The sequence below is a fragment of the Myxocyprinus asiaticus genome, chromosome 6, assembly GCF_019703515.2.
Source record: "Myxocyprinus asiaticus isolate MX2 ecotype Aquarium Trade chromosome 6, UBuf_Myxa_2, whole genome shotgun sequence".
NCBI lineage: Eukaryota > Metazoa > Chordata > Actinopteri > Cypriniformes > Catostomidae > Myxocyprinus > Myxocyprinus asiaticus.
This window is the reverse complement of record NC_059349.1, coordinates 50,232,205-50,246,934: the sequence shown is the minus strand read 5'-3', so window position 1 is coordinate 50,246,934 and position 14,730 is coordinate 50,232,205. Positions and strand designations below refer to the sequence as shown.

The 14,730-nt window shown below is 37.4% G+C and overlaps 1 protein-coding gene across 6 annotated transcripts in view; it reads right to left on the bottom strand.

The window, feature by feature from the left end:
* Positions 1 to 14,730, bottom strand: part of LOC127443157 (elongation factor 1-delta-like) — a 33,691-nt gene that overhangs the window by 8,420 nt on the left and 10,541 nt on the right. For 2 of the 6 annotated variants that reach the window (XM_051701711.1, XM_051701714.1), the window contains exons 2-4: positions 12,320 to 12,372; positions 10,524 to 11,047; positions 5,882 to 6,002 (exon numbers count right to left, since the gene is read on the bottom strand). In XM_051701711.1, the coding sequence (XP_051557671.1) occupies positions 5,882 to 6,002; positions 10,524 to 11,044 (642 nt within the window). In that variant the 5' untranslated portion in view covers positions 11,045 to 11,047; positions 12,320 to 12,372. Of the gene's footprint in view, positions 1 to 5,881; positions 6,003 to 10,523; positions 11,052 to 12,319; positions 12,373 to 14,730 lie in introns of those variants that run through there. The other 4 variants (XM_051701715.1, XM_051701717.1, XM_051701716.1 and 1 more) reach the window with 3 other exon arrangements.

Genomic DNA, 14,730 nt, shown 5'->3' with positions numbered 1-14,730 from the left:
CATGTAAGATGTTAAAGGGTCATGAAACCAAAAAACTATTTTTTTGAGATGTGAACAGATATGTACATGATGCACATCACTAAAAACAATGACAGCACTCATTATGTTTATTGTAAAGGATAAAGTGGTTATTTTTTTGTTTGACCCATTTTGTTCTTCCTGTTTCAAAAGGAAAGTTGAAGCAACGTCACAAAAATGAGGTACAGTATCTCACAGAAGTGAGTACACCTCTCACATTTTAGTAAATATTTTATTATATCTTTTCATGTGACAACACTGAAGAAATGACACTTTGCTACAATGTAAAGTAGTGAGTGTACAGCTTGTATAACAGTGTAAATTTGCTGTCCCCTCAAAATAACTCAGCACACAGCCATTAATGTCTAAACCGCTGGCAACAAAAGTGAGTACAACCCTAAGTGAAAATGTCCAAATTGGGCACAATTAGCCATTTTCCCTCCCCGGTGTCACGTGATTCGTTAGTGTTACAAGGTCTCAGGTGTGAATGGGGAGCAGGTGTGTTAAATTTGGTGTTATCGCTCTCACTCTCTCATACTGGTCACTGGAAGTTCAACATGGCACCTCATGGCAAAGAACTCTCTGAGGATCTGAAAAAAAGAATTGTTGCTCTACATAAAGATGGCCTAGGCTATAAGAAGATTTCCAAAACCCTGAAACTGAGCTGCAGCACGGTGGCTAAGACCATACAGCGGTTTAACAGGACAGGATCCACTCAGAACAGGCCTCGCCATGGTCGACCAAAGAAGTTGAGTGCACGTGCTCAGCGTCATATCCAGAGGTTGTCTTTGGGAAATAGACTTATGAGTGCTGCCAGCATTGCTGCAGAGGTTGAAGGGGTGGGGGTTAAGCCTGTCAATGCTCAGACCATACGCCGCACACTGCATCAAATTGGTCTGCATGGCTGTCGTCCCACAAGGAAGCCTCTTCTAAAGATGATGCACAAGAAAGCCCGCAAACAGTTTGCTGAACACAAGCAGACTAAGGACATGGATTACTGGAAACATGTCCTATGGTCTGATGAGACCAAGATAAACTTATTTGGTTCAGACGGTGTCAAGCGTGTGTGGCGGCAACCAGGTGAGGAGCACAAAGACAAGTGTGTCTTGCCTACAGTCAAGCATGGTGGTGGGAGTGTCATGGTCTGGGGCTGCATGAGTGCTGCCGGCACTGGGGAGCTACAGTTCATTAAGGGAACCATGAATGCCAACATGTACTGTGACATACTGAAGCAGAGCATGATCCCTTCCCTTCGGAGACTGGGCCGCAGGGCAGTATTCCAACATGATAACGACCCCAAACACACCTCCAAGACGACAACTGCCTTGCTAAAGAAGCTGAGGGTAAAGGTGATGGACTGGCCAAGCATGTTTCCAGACCTAAACACTATTGAGCATCTGTGGGGCATCCTCAAACGGAAGGTGGAGGAGCGCAAGGTCTCTAAAATCCACCAGCTCCGTGATGTCATCATGGAGGAGTGGAAGAGGACTCCAGTGGCAACCTGTGAAGCTCTGGTGAACTCCATGCCCAAGAGGGTTAAGGCAGTGCTGGAAAATAATGGTGGCCACACAAAATATTGACACTTTGGGCCCAATTTGGACATTGGTATATATAATTTGGTATACTCACTTTTGTTGCCAGCGGTTTAGACATTAATGGCTGTGTGCTGAGTTATTTTGAGGGGACAGCAAATTTACACTGTTATACAAGCTGTACACTCACTACTTTACATTGTAGCAAAGTGTCATTTCTTCAGTGTTGTCACATGAAAAGATATAATAAAATATTTACTAAAATGTGAGGGGTGTACTCACTTCTGTGAGATACTGTATATGCGTAAACTCCGAGTTATTATTGGTAGGACAGCACGCATTTACATCACTAGATTCTGAGCGTTTCTCTATATTATTCATGAGAAGGAACGCTTCCACCCAATCACAGTGCTCCTCATTCATGAGCTCACATTACAGCCACAGCGGAGAATTTAAACTCATGACATGGATGCCGCTGTCCACAAGCGCCTATTTACATCATTATTCTCCATGAGTCAGATAATGGACCACAGTTTACTCCATAACTGCACTGAAGCGAGCATGTTTGTCGGATGGCCGCTGTCGTGCTTCAAATATGAGGCAGTGGTGTATTCCAGGTGTATTTGGGGAGGCTGTTCTGTTTAGACAGCACCGATCGCATCTGGACGCCGTGCGTCTGATCATAAGCAGGACAACACGATGGCTTGTTCAAAAACAGAAGACAATGATGAAAACCGAAATCTCAGTCATGTCGACTCTATCTTTGATCTACTTTACATCAAGTTTCCGGGATTTAAGCCTATTGTTTACCGGTGTTACGTCGTCATGACAATGGAGTTAAAATACTAGATGTCTTAGAAGTCTTAAAGCAGTGCTGGTTTTGATGGGAATGTCTGCTCTAAATGCTGTTCTCATTTCATTCTTAAAAGTTTGAACAAAGTATCCAAATCCAAAAACTGTTCTATTGCCTTAAGACTTCACACTTTTGTCCCATTATTAATATACAGCAAAGTGCCCCAAACTCTTTTGTTTTCATCTCCACTCACTGTGTGTGTTTTTAGAAGTAGGTCTTGACCCCCTCCCATTTTCCCTCTTCCCACCCACAACACCCGCCCACATATTTTCCTGCCCAATTCGAGAAGTTGTTTCTCAGTCTGAGGTGTGAAAGTTGGGGCTCAACTAGGTGGGCTTCCTGACCCTTTAAGTAAAGTTGTCTTTTTGTCTGATTTTGAAATACTTTTTTGCTTCAAATCAAAGTTTGTAATGCTGTGATTCACCACAGAGCTGGTTGGGTTTTTTTTTTATGACCCTTATGAAGGATTTTATGAAATAAGAAAAAATAAATAAGAAAAATATTTCTGGAACCAAGATGGCTGAAGCACTCTATTAATCTGCCAATAGCATGGATATTAAGGTATAAATTCCTCCAGCATGCCAGCAATGATCCTGAGATTTGAAAGAGGTTCATGAATTATGCCGTTTTTGTGTTGTTTAGCACCCCATGTAGGAGACCATGAGTTTCCCCTAATTAGAAACTGCCTTTAGACAAATTCATAAACTATTTTACTCTATTTAGTTCTTTGGTTAAACACATTCATTCTGCTCCACACAGAATCACTAATCCATTACTACAGCAGTTGTTTTTGTCACTGCCATGACACCAAAGGGGCTCCGTAAACACAGTGTGAAAATAGCACAGATATATTTTTGGGAGGAGAGGGTTTGGATTGTAGCTGCAGCCTTAAGCCTTAATGGAATACATAGACAATAAATTACCAACTAAAAACTTTATTAGCCAAATAACAAATGGACACTGCATCTACATGCACTTTTGCAGTCAATTCAGGATGGACTTCATAGACACTTAGTCATTAATCTTATAGTTAAGTCAATATCCTTTAGTTTTAAACATTGTACACCAACACCTATTTAGTTAACTTAATTCATACATGACTTGTATTACACATAGATAACTACCATTGGCACTATATTCATGCTGTATAGCCAGACAGGAACTGGCTCCACCGAGCCTGTTTTTTTTTTTTTTCCACTAACAAACATCTTACGGTGTTTGGGGTTCCTTGCCACGGTCGCCTTTGGCTTGTTTTCTAGGGGCCTAAAGACAAATATATATATTTTTTTTAAAGTAATTTTTAAAGGCATGAATTCCAATGACATTTTTCAATTAACTGCTAAATGAGGACTTTTAAGTTAGGCATACTTGCTTATTGTTGCAGCATTTTGTTTTATTCTGTTCTAATTGCGAGTTTTATGGCTTATATGGCCCGGTTTTGTTTGTTGTTGATGATGATGATGATGAATAAATATATCCGGCAATTTCTTTTTTTATTTTGTACATCAGGGATATTACAATATTAGAGATCTCATTTTAGCCTTTGGTACACATCTTTGGTTTTGTGTCAATAAAGGGGTACTTGAGCCTTAATGATGTTGCTGCGGGGGTATTTATGGCTAAAAATGTTGGGAAACACTGGGATAAAGTATCAGAAATTTTTATTAAATTAGCTCTTTAAAGGAATAGTTTGCCCCAAAACTCAAATGACAAAAAAACAAAATATGACAAATACAGCACCATAGAAGTGGTCCACATGACTTTTATTAACTCTGTGCGAGGAACAAATTGAAATTTCAATCATTTTTCACTGATAATCTCCCCCTTCGCTTAAGCATTGGAATATCCAACAAAATGGCGCGTCAATGGCATTCAACGCGACATGCCATTGGTTGTCATTACATTTGATTTAAGAGCTAAAGCAAAGTAGACAAATTTTGTTTTGTTCATCACACAAAGTTATTGTGGTGCTTTTTGTCCATTTTGAAGCTTGACAGCCCCAGTCCTCTTCACTTTCATTACATGGAAAAGAGTGGCTATGATATTATTCAAAAATGCACCTTTTGAGTTCCACAGAAAAAATTCAGACTGGTTTGGAACAACATGAGGCTGACTAAATGGCACAATTTAAATTTTTGGGTGTAATATTCCTTTAAATGGGACCCGATGCAGAGCGACAGTTACTGAGCGTCAGTAAGAGAGACCATTTTCAGTGCACTCCAGTTAAAAGTGCAAGCAATTCAGTAGCGAGTATGCTTTTTCTTTCATATTTGGGGGGGTTTTGGAGGCAGTACTCACTCCGGCTAGGGATTGCTGGATATTCTGTCGGGCTTTAGCAATGTCCTGCAGGATGGCACTAGTATCTCTCTCCTGGAAGAATACAGCGGGGTAAAGAGGCCCATGTCAAACAAACCAGCAATAGGCAGAGGGTGAGCATGCAAGCAAGCAAGAAAACATACAAAGGCACATAGGTGCATATGCAAATGCTGTTAGTGCAGAACATTCAGCATATGAGGTGAGAGTAAATGAAAAGCAGGTATGAAAGATAACGCCTAGAAAAAAAGACCTTAGATAGACGTACAACAGTGGAGTACACATGAATTCATGCTCTAAGACTCTGCAACACTATTAGAATTCTGTCACCCTTTCTTTTTTTTTTAAAGAAATAGTTCACCCCAAAAAACAAATTCTGTCATTATTTACTTTTCACCCTCATGTCATTCCTTACCCGAATGCTGTTATTTTTACCATGGAAAATAAAAGCTAACTTTGAAGAAAATCCTGGCCACTCTTTTCCATATAATGAAAGTGAGTGAGGACTGGGGACGTTAAGCTCCACAATAACAAAACATACAGAAAAAAGAGAAAGGTAATGAAAAAAAAAAAAAAAAAGGACCAGAGAAAAAGTAATAAACAAACAGACAGACAGAGAATAAAAGAAAAAAGAAAGAGGAAAAAGTAAAACATACAAACAAAAACAGACAATACAAAAGAAACAAACAGAAAGAATAAAAAACAAACAAAAAAGAAACAGAAAAAGTAACAAAAACAAACAGACAGAGAATGAAAAACAAAAAGTAACAAAGAAACAAACAAAAAAACAAAAACGAAATAAAAATGAAAAAAGAAACAAACGAAGAGAAAAACAAAAACAAAAAGCAAAAAACAAAAGTAACAAAGACAAAATAGATAGTAAAACAAAAAATAAACAAAGAAAGAAACAGAAGAACCTCCATTTCTAAAGTATGTGGTAATGGAGAGCTTTTTCAAAATGCCAAAAAACACCGTTCAAGTGTAGATGTTGCCTAAATTGTCAAACACATTTGGATTAACATGAGGGCGAATAAAAAAAATGACACTTTTCATTTTAGGACGAACAATTCCTTTAAGACAACTATATACAGTAGTTTCCATTCAGCCTATAATATGTTCAGAGGAAATGCTGCGGTTTAACACCCAGGCCTCTAGGGGGCAGTACCTGTGGTGTCTGTGGGATGCCATTCTTGACCTCATAAAAGTGTCTCTCTGCCTCGTCATATCTGGACTTGTCAAACCAGATATTCTCCTGGGCGAGTCCCTGAAGTCCACTCATTGTAATCCTAAGAAATAACAAACAAGGCAGAAAGTTATAACAAGTGTGTTAAAGAACGTTGAACATTTAAATGTACAGCTTTAGAAAGGCTCAACTCAAAGTAAAACACAGTCAAAATTCAAAAGCTGCTCAAGTCTTCTAATGGAGTAATTGTGTGCCCATTCACAAAAGCATTAAAGCATACATATAAGCAAATACAAATCAAGCAGAGCAAGCAAAGCACAAACCATGTGTGCCAAATGCACACGTAAATATTTCCATTACTGTATTTCCACACATCATGGCAATTCGCACTGGTTCTGCAAATGTACTTTTGGTAATTCTCTTGAATACTAATTCTACTCATTTGTGTTTTAATACAGATGCATCATCAGGGCCATTTACTGGTGGCCAGACCAGCAAAATTTCACAGGAATGTATGTTCATCTCAAGTCGTTTATACTGTACCGATTTCATAGCAAAGGAATGACCATATGAAATTGTTTGGTGTGTAACAATCTCTATTATAACTTCCAAAGAAACCGTTTATTATTGTAATTGTTGTATTGCATGTTTCTGCATATTATTTTAAATGTTTAATAAAGTAGATTAAATTCCCATCATGTAATCCTCATTTTGTCTTTTATATTACAGTCTTATTGTTTGCAGTGTACAGGCCTACTATTGTAGTATTACAGTTCACTTGCATTGTCCACTGAAGCTGTAGAATGTATAAGTGTCTTCAATTAACTCATAACAGCCATATCACAAGTTTAAGCTATTTATATGATATACAGCAGTACAAACATTAATGTGTAGAGGATGAATAATCATATTTATCTTCCTCAAAGCAAGTAACATCTTGGTTATAAATGTTTAAACGAATAACTTATCAACATGAAAATAGCACGTCATGATGACTACGGCTCTTCAGGTAAAGATCTCAGAGTGATCACAGGCAAAGCAGGTAACCTCAAACCAATAGATTGATCCCTGCAGAAGATCAGTGCTGAAACAACTCACGTAAAATGTTCCTCCGCAAATTGCTTGCAATTTTAGGTTTCAACCACAGGTGTCGCCAGAGAGACCAAAGTTCCATAGTGCAGCGATTTCTGGGTGTACACTACAGAATTGGTTGTTGAAACATACCCTAACCCAGGACCCCCATAAGCCCAAATAATTTTAACTTTGGGGGTCCCCTGGTGTCTTTAAAACTAGAATACTAGAAACAAAACTAGATTTATTTTTTTATTTTTTTCCAAATGATTGTCAGAGTGGATCCTCATTTCCACCTCAAAATAATGGTGAGAAATAATTGTTCTTTGAATTATGATTGTTGGTACACCTAAATCAGTAACATAAAATCATCTTCAATCTTAGAACTAAACCATCGCTAGAGGTTACTTCATATGCGTGCAGTTAATATAGAGGTTGTTTTGCCAGTAGTTATCTAACACTACATGTTAGCTCACTATCAAACAGTTGTAAAGTTATCACATGGATGCTTTGCAGGGAAATATCTTTGTCCATTTATTATGATGTGCCCATGATGAGTGCCCTCCCTCAATAACAATAGCGAGGAAAAAATAATTCATTAAGGCATATAACCATGTAATAAAATGAGCAACATCTTATTTATAGCTCTAGCACATACTATGCATCTCAGCCATGGTGACCACTATTTAAATTCTAAAAATTATAGTCTTCTATTGAGCCCAAGGAGCTCTAAAATACAGACTGAGCCTAACATCTTACTATTGTCTTGCAATTCATTAAAATATTGAATTTACTCATTTTAATCAATATATAAAATGATCCTCTGAAATTTTTGTAGGGATTCTTGGGGAGTCGTATATGCGTCTAATGTTATTATTCAGTTAAACAGTCCCGTGCTTTGGCGGCTACCAGCATTTTTTCTGCCGCCCTGAACTCTTTTCTCTAACCGTGATACCATCAGCTTTCATTAGACTCATTAGATTTGTTGCATGAGTGCCAATGCAGTGACACGATCAGAGATATAGTAATGAAAGTACTGTAGTACGGAGCAGAGAAACCATAGTGAGTTTCAGCAGAGAATTGAGCTTGAAAGAATATGAGGCAAGAGTGAAACTATTTCAAGCATTGGACATCTCCTACACAAAAGCTCAGCTGAATCAGGTAAACAATTTTTGCTATGTTTGTGGTCAGGTAAACATCTGATGCCCTGTCATATTGTTTAAAACACCCAAGAGAAAGAATTGTAATTTGGGTCGTTGTAAGGGGACCCCCCCAAGAGCTCTAACTAAATTCGAACACTGCAATGACCTCATTCACTTCTAACCTATACGCCCATGACAACGCTAAATAAAGGCATCAGACTTGCTAGAATTTTAAGACTTATGCATTTCAATTTCATAACAAAATTCCATCAAACTGAATTGAGTAACCTTTAACAAAAAAACAAACAAAACAAAACAAAAAAAACCACTAAATATTTTAAAGTTTTATTAATTTCATTGTTAAAAAAGTACACAATTGAGGAATTGTTATGAAATATTTTTTGTGTAGTAAATGCTTATAGGAAGCTTTCAAAATCTATGTGGAACAGGAATACAGGGATTTTTTTTTTTTTTTTTTTTTTAGATTATTTGCTGGACAATTAGTTAATACATTTTCTTGATTTTAAGTTTAAGAACTAAATATAATTTTAAAAAAACGGAAGTTCAATAATAACTTTCATCCTATGTATACAGCTTGGTGTGTGAATGACTGTGTACGCAAGCTAGACCCTGATTATATTGCACTCGCACACATTTTTGTTGGATGCCATGATTTGTGCCAGTCAGCTCATCACTTGTTGAGTAAGGATGTAAGAGGATGTCACAACAGTCAGTCTCTTCAACCGCTAAAAATCCTTTATTTAATTTTTGCCGACACAGACTGTAGACAATGGGACAGACTGTGTGCTAAAGCCCCGATTAGTTTCAACCAGCAGTCAGTGGTGACACAAACCACCTAGGAGACTTTTGATATGAGGAAATACATTTACTGAAAATACAATCCATAAACAGCTCAAATAAAACCAACAAAAACACACAAATTGATAAGTGAGAAGACGAAGGTTTCTGATAAAATAAAAGGTAAAAATTAAAGGTGCACCGATCAGGAAATTTGTGGACGATTTCTTTTTTTACACTAAGATTGGCCGATACACGATTTTGTTTTAAAGTGCACTTTGCCACAATTTTGCAAGTTATATTGTGCAATTATACGTTTATCCCGAACACAGTAAAATTACGGTAACACTTTATAAAAAGGTTTCATTTGTTAACATTATTTAACAACATTACTGTAAGTTCATTAGTTCATGTTAACTAATATTAGTTACATCATATACTATTAAATGTTTTTAAATCAAACATTGTATTAGTTAACGCACTATGAACTAACATGAACTAACAATGAACAATTGCCGTTTTATTAACTAACATTTCTGTACAATTAATAAATGTTGTAAAAATATATTGTTCATTGTTCATGATACCTAATGCATTAACTAATGTAAATGAATGGAACCTTTTTATAAAGTTACCAAAATTACATTAAAACTACATTGTGAACTGCTAACATTGTTTTGAAACCGTTATGAATAGTTCTGTTGTCAATATCAAAAGGTCACTGTGACATACTGGTAAGCAGTAAAAACCATGAGAGCATCACACACAGTAGAGATACGTTCAAAAATAAGAAAAATATATCCATTACAAGCTCTAAACCTGCTCCAGTGAGAAATCATTAATATCTATGATATGTTTACTGTCTTTGGCATTTTGCTGTAACACAAATTACTAATTATTAAGCAAATGCGTGAAGATGCCATTATGTGCCATTATGGTTCAAATGTAATTGCTGTGATTAGCGGTAATGTGACCAACATTAATCTGATTTAAATTGGGATCCTCACAGAATAATGCTGAGATGAGTGGCTGATGAGATACTGAGAGCACCTGGAGAGCACGCATGTTTGATTGACACCGCGAGTGAGCATATTGGAGGTAGTGAAGCTGAAAGTATTCCAACAGTCTCTATCGCTCAACACAACGTCTGATTGTCACGTCTCACTTTATGTCACGTATACTTAGATTTGTATACGCATGTTTATTTTTTGTTTAATTTCTTCTATACCCGTTTGCAGTCACTTTATCCTCTCCGTGCTCACAGGGCAGTGAGTCAGAATTACTTCCGTAACGACTCTAGAAAATGGGCAACTTAATATTCTCACGTTGCATTAAGTTTAAATTCATGATAGTTTAAATTTGTGAATCATTAGAATTGCCAACAATTCACCCTCCAGAGGCCACACTGCCATGCATCAAGATTATTCGCTCATTCATTAGAGTAGCAGTGTATGTATGATTCCCTGCGTGCTGCAAAAAAAAAAAATCGGCCCTGATTCTAGGCACGATTGGTCGATCGCAGATCACATACTTAATATGAAGATTGGCCGATTGATCGGTGCACCCTAGTAAAAATACAAGTCAACTGTCCCATGCCCCTAAGCTAGCCATACTTGTCCCTTTTCTGAGGGGCGCGTTCAGACTCAGAGTAGACTCTCTTTCGGCCACTGTTGGGGGCCTTTTGAGCAGTCTTGGGTTCAGACGATGAGCGCTGGTGGTTCAAACCCCGCTGGCGTTCCCGTGAGTTAAAGGAACGTGTATGTGTGTATTTCTCCTCCTGTTGGTATTGCTGACCACCATTCCTTTTAGCCCTAAAGACCAGGGTGCGAGGAAATCGTTCTTTTGGGGAGGATGAAATGGGAGGGGTTCCAGACCCGGAGCTCAACAAGGTTTGATAGGCATTGTCGGCTTGCTCATATATGCTGCGGTTGAACCAAGTCTTCTCACCTCTAATCGCTTGGGAGGTTGCATCATAATGGAAATGACCTTTTTCTTCAGAACCCTGATTTTCAGACCGGAATGAACGAGTGCGTTTTCTCTTCTCGTCATTTGAGTGTGGCGGGTCAGGCCTGATCCTGGTCTGTTCTTGTTTAGTAGTTTGTTCTTTTACTCGAGTCCCGCTTTGGTTCTCCATCCTCTAGCTCAATTATAGCATGTGATAAAGGAAAAACAAAAAAAGAAGATGCTAAGGAATTAGTTTGAGCTGATGTTAGAGATATAGTACATTAGGCCAGAAGTGGAAACAACCAAGCACATCCAAAAGCCTCGCAAAACAGCCAGGTCACAATCAGCAGAAGCCAAAGAGTTCAGGAGGCAAACTTCTTACAGGGATACAAACAGAACTGTATCAGACTTTTGTATCATTACAAAGAAATTACTTTAAATTCAGACTGGCAGTCATTTCAAGGTGGAATCTAGTGTGATTTTAATAAATAAAGTATTTTCAAGAATGACTTCGATTGGATAAGTGTATGTTACCCCTTTTATAAATCCAAATACACCTTGCCCTAAAAACAGAACAGCAGGGCAGGTAAAATATAAAATAAAAATGACAGCCCATATACAACTAATCAAACACTGCTACAGTCACACAAAACTACAGTCATGGACAAATAAGACTGTCCGAGCGGATAAAAATGAGAAATCTTTAAAAAAAAAAAAAAAAGACGACTAGTAAGATTTAATTTTTGTTCTGCAAGATTTTTCACAGTTTCTTCTAAATAAATCTGAATGCTATAAAATAAGTAAAACCTAATTAACTTTGTGACATTGACAACAAACAACATAATGTTTTTAGATCATGAACGAGTAATTATAAGTAGGAACTTCAGACTTACAAGAAGTTACCAAACTTAAAATCAACAATAAAAGCAGTGTAAATAAAATGCCAAGCAGTGAAACCATGCAAGCTCATTAATTACCCAAACTCATTGCATGCTGGGAACACTAGTTTCGAGCTAAAAAGCCTCGCCATCTGTCTAAATACCACCATGACCAGAGGCATAGTAAAACAAGGATAAATACTGGAGATGCATTTGGAAGATGGAGACAGCTTAAACAGTAAAATTATACAATACATTAAAGAACTGAAGAAATATGCAGGTTTATTCTTTAACTTGATGTCTGTGTTTCACATGATGCTGTTGATTACCACAAACAATTTCTTCTTGATCCTCAAGTGTTTAACACACTGAAAAGCATGAAGAGACTTACAATGGAAGTCTAGCAGGCAAGACAGCAGAACTGCAACTATAACCATAACAAGACATTAACAACGAATGCCACTGCATGTATAACAGCACAATTTGAAGCCAGAATAAAGACACTCCAAACTACCACTAATCATCCTTAATTACAGCGAATCCATTAAACAGGCTTAACAAATCATGCGGCGCATTTCCCCACTCACCTGCTAAGGCGTTCAGAGAATAAAAAGATGGAGATGGGGGCTTTTCACCTTCCCTTTAACGAGGAGCAATTAACCATTAGAAAAGATGACAAAATGTTACCAATACTTACAAAAAGTTACTGTGAATGTACCATGGTTCAGTAATAGTATCAGACTGTTTGATTACCATATTTATGTAACATGGAATTTAAATGGTATTGCAAGGTACTGTAAAGAATGCCATGATATTACCATACTAGTGTCCAAAAAGTCATGGTAACACCATGGTTCTTTTTGTAAGGGAAGAACTAACCTGTTTAGCACTTTTATTTTTGTTAAACAGGTTAGTATGACAGAGAGGGGGACCTTACACAATAGTCCTAATCCTGGTGCATTCATAGATGTCACAACATTGATTGCGCAACACATCAAAACAAGGGGGAGCCGATAATTTTAACTTACCGGACCATTAGGCTTCATTTCACATACAGAGATAAACCTATCACACAGGAAAAAACTAAGACTCACACGTGCTCCCTGAATGATGATAATGCTATTGTTGATACGTCAAATTTTGTCAAGAAAAAAATGGCATTAACGCCTGGGCGGCACCCCCACTTCCGCGATCCATATGTCACAATATATAGAAAGAATTGAAAGAATGTTCTCAGTTCAGTACTCCAACATTTATACCATCCTGTCGATTACCACAGAAATAAATTCTACTCTACCAACTAGGGTATCTCATCTGCAAAAATGTATCAGCCAATTATTGATCAAATAAAGACCACTGGCATATCGGTTATAACCATGAAAACAGCCAAATAAAAAAAAACAATGGTTTATTAGTAACACACTTTGTAAAAACTTATTATTTCTGGTTTGTGCATTTGAATTCAGAAACCAGAAATAATTATAGCCACAAGAAGGGTTGGCACTCCAAAGAACATGTAATACTTTCCCGTTCTCACATTAATGCAGAAAAACCATTAACGGACATGACAGTTGTGAAAGCAACACAACCTACAGGCAATATGGAGGGAAACCATCCAAAACACTTTGAAACCAGCAGATTTTAGGCCTTTTGGTCCATGTACATTTTGATTGTTTAACTTTCAATTTGAAAAGAAATGGAGGAGAAACGAGAAAACAACGTGTTTATTCATTTTTCAGTTTTTTCGAAAAAACATGAATTCGGCTTGATTTTCATTTTTTTGAGTCGTGGGTAGGAAATGGATAAACAGCTTGAATATTTGATTTGCACATGTGGGTGGGCATGAAATGTCCCTTTCCACTGATTGGTAAACCCGTGCCCTCATCAGTTCTTCCTCAATGCTGTGCGACAGAATAAAAGTCCACCGCTATTACAGTTGTACGGATTCTCAAAGTGTTTGATCGGCTGCTCAGATTTTATTGCAAATACATATCTCTCTCTCTCATCAAACATCCAGACTAAGGAGTGCCTGTGACAAACCGTACTAGTCAGGGCAGGGTCTAGACAGGGGTCTGTGCCAGATTTCTTCTGTGTAGGCATGGGTACGGCAACCTATACGCGTGGCATAAGTTGCATTTTAGAAATGGCCTATTGATGTCCCTCGCATCTACACGCAAAATTACCCCTTAGTCTACTTAGTTTTATTTAGCTGTCAGCTATCAACATCTCTCAAAGTGCACGAAGCTACGCAACCCAGCGTGACCCACAGTGCGGAGTGGACTGTGATTGCAATTATACTATCTCTTAGTATCCACCGAATTTGTGACCTGTTTTATCCCTTCCATACCTCAGATCAACCTGGGACCTGATTCCACCCCAACTCTTCAGTATTCCTCAATCTATCTGTTATGAAATGTAATGTAAAAATGCAATTGCAAAATAAACATTCTTTTCCAACTACATTTTGTTTTACAAATATTGTATAGGGTCGCTAGAGACCCAAGACAGAGTAGTAGGCCTAATATATTTTTGTACATCCATAAATCATATCACATTATTTTGATATAAATCACATTAATCCATATTTATGTGAGTTTATCATATCTATTGTTTTGCTTACTGTTCTATTTTTTTTTCATGCTTAGTGCTTACACAAATGAGTACTCTACCATATCAATTTTCAGCGCCGCAACGGGGAATGTCCCTTGCGTGTATATCATATCCATATATTTGTTCCTCAAGATGTCACTGTTGTTTCAGTGATTGACTTGATTGACACATGAATTCGATGTTGAAGCAAACAATAATGAAATTATCAACAAAATTACTTTCATTAAAAAAATGCTCCTGTCTTGGTCTTTTTTCATTTTCCACACATAGACGATACATTTGGAATAATAAGTATATTTTGTTAATTCCAAGTCCTTATTTTTTGATAAATGTTTCTCTGATAATATAATTTTAGTAATTTAAAGGGTTGTGTATTATTTAGTATCTT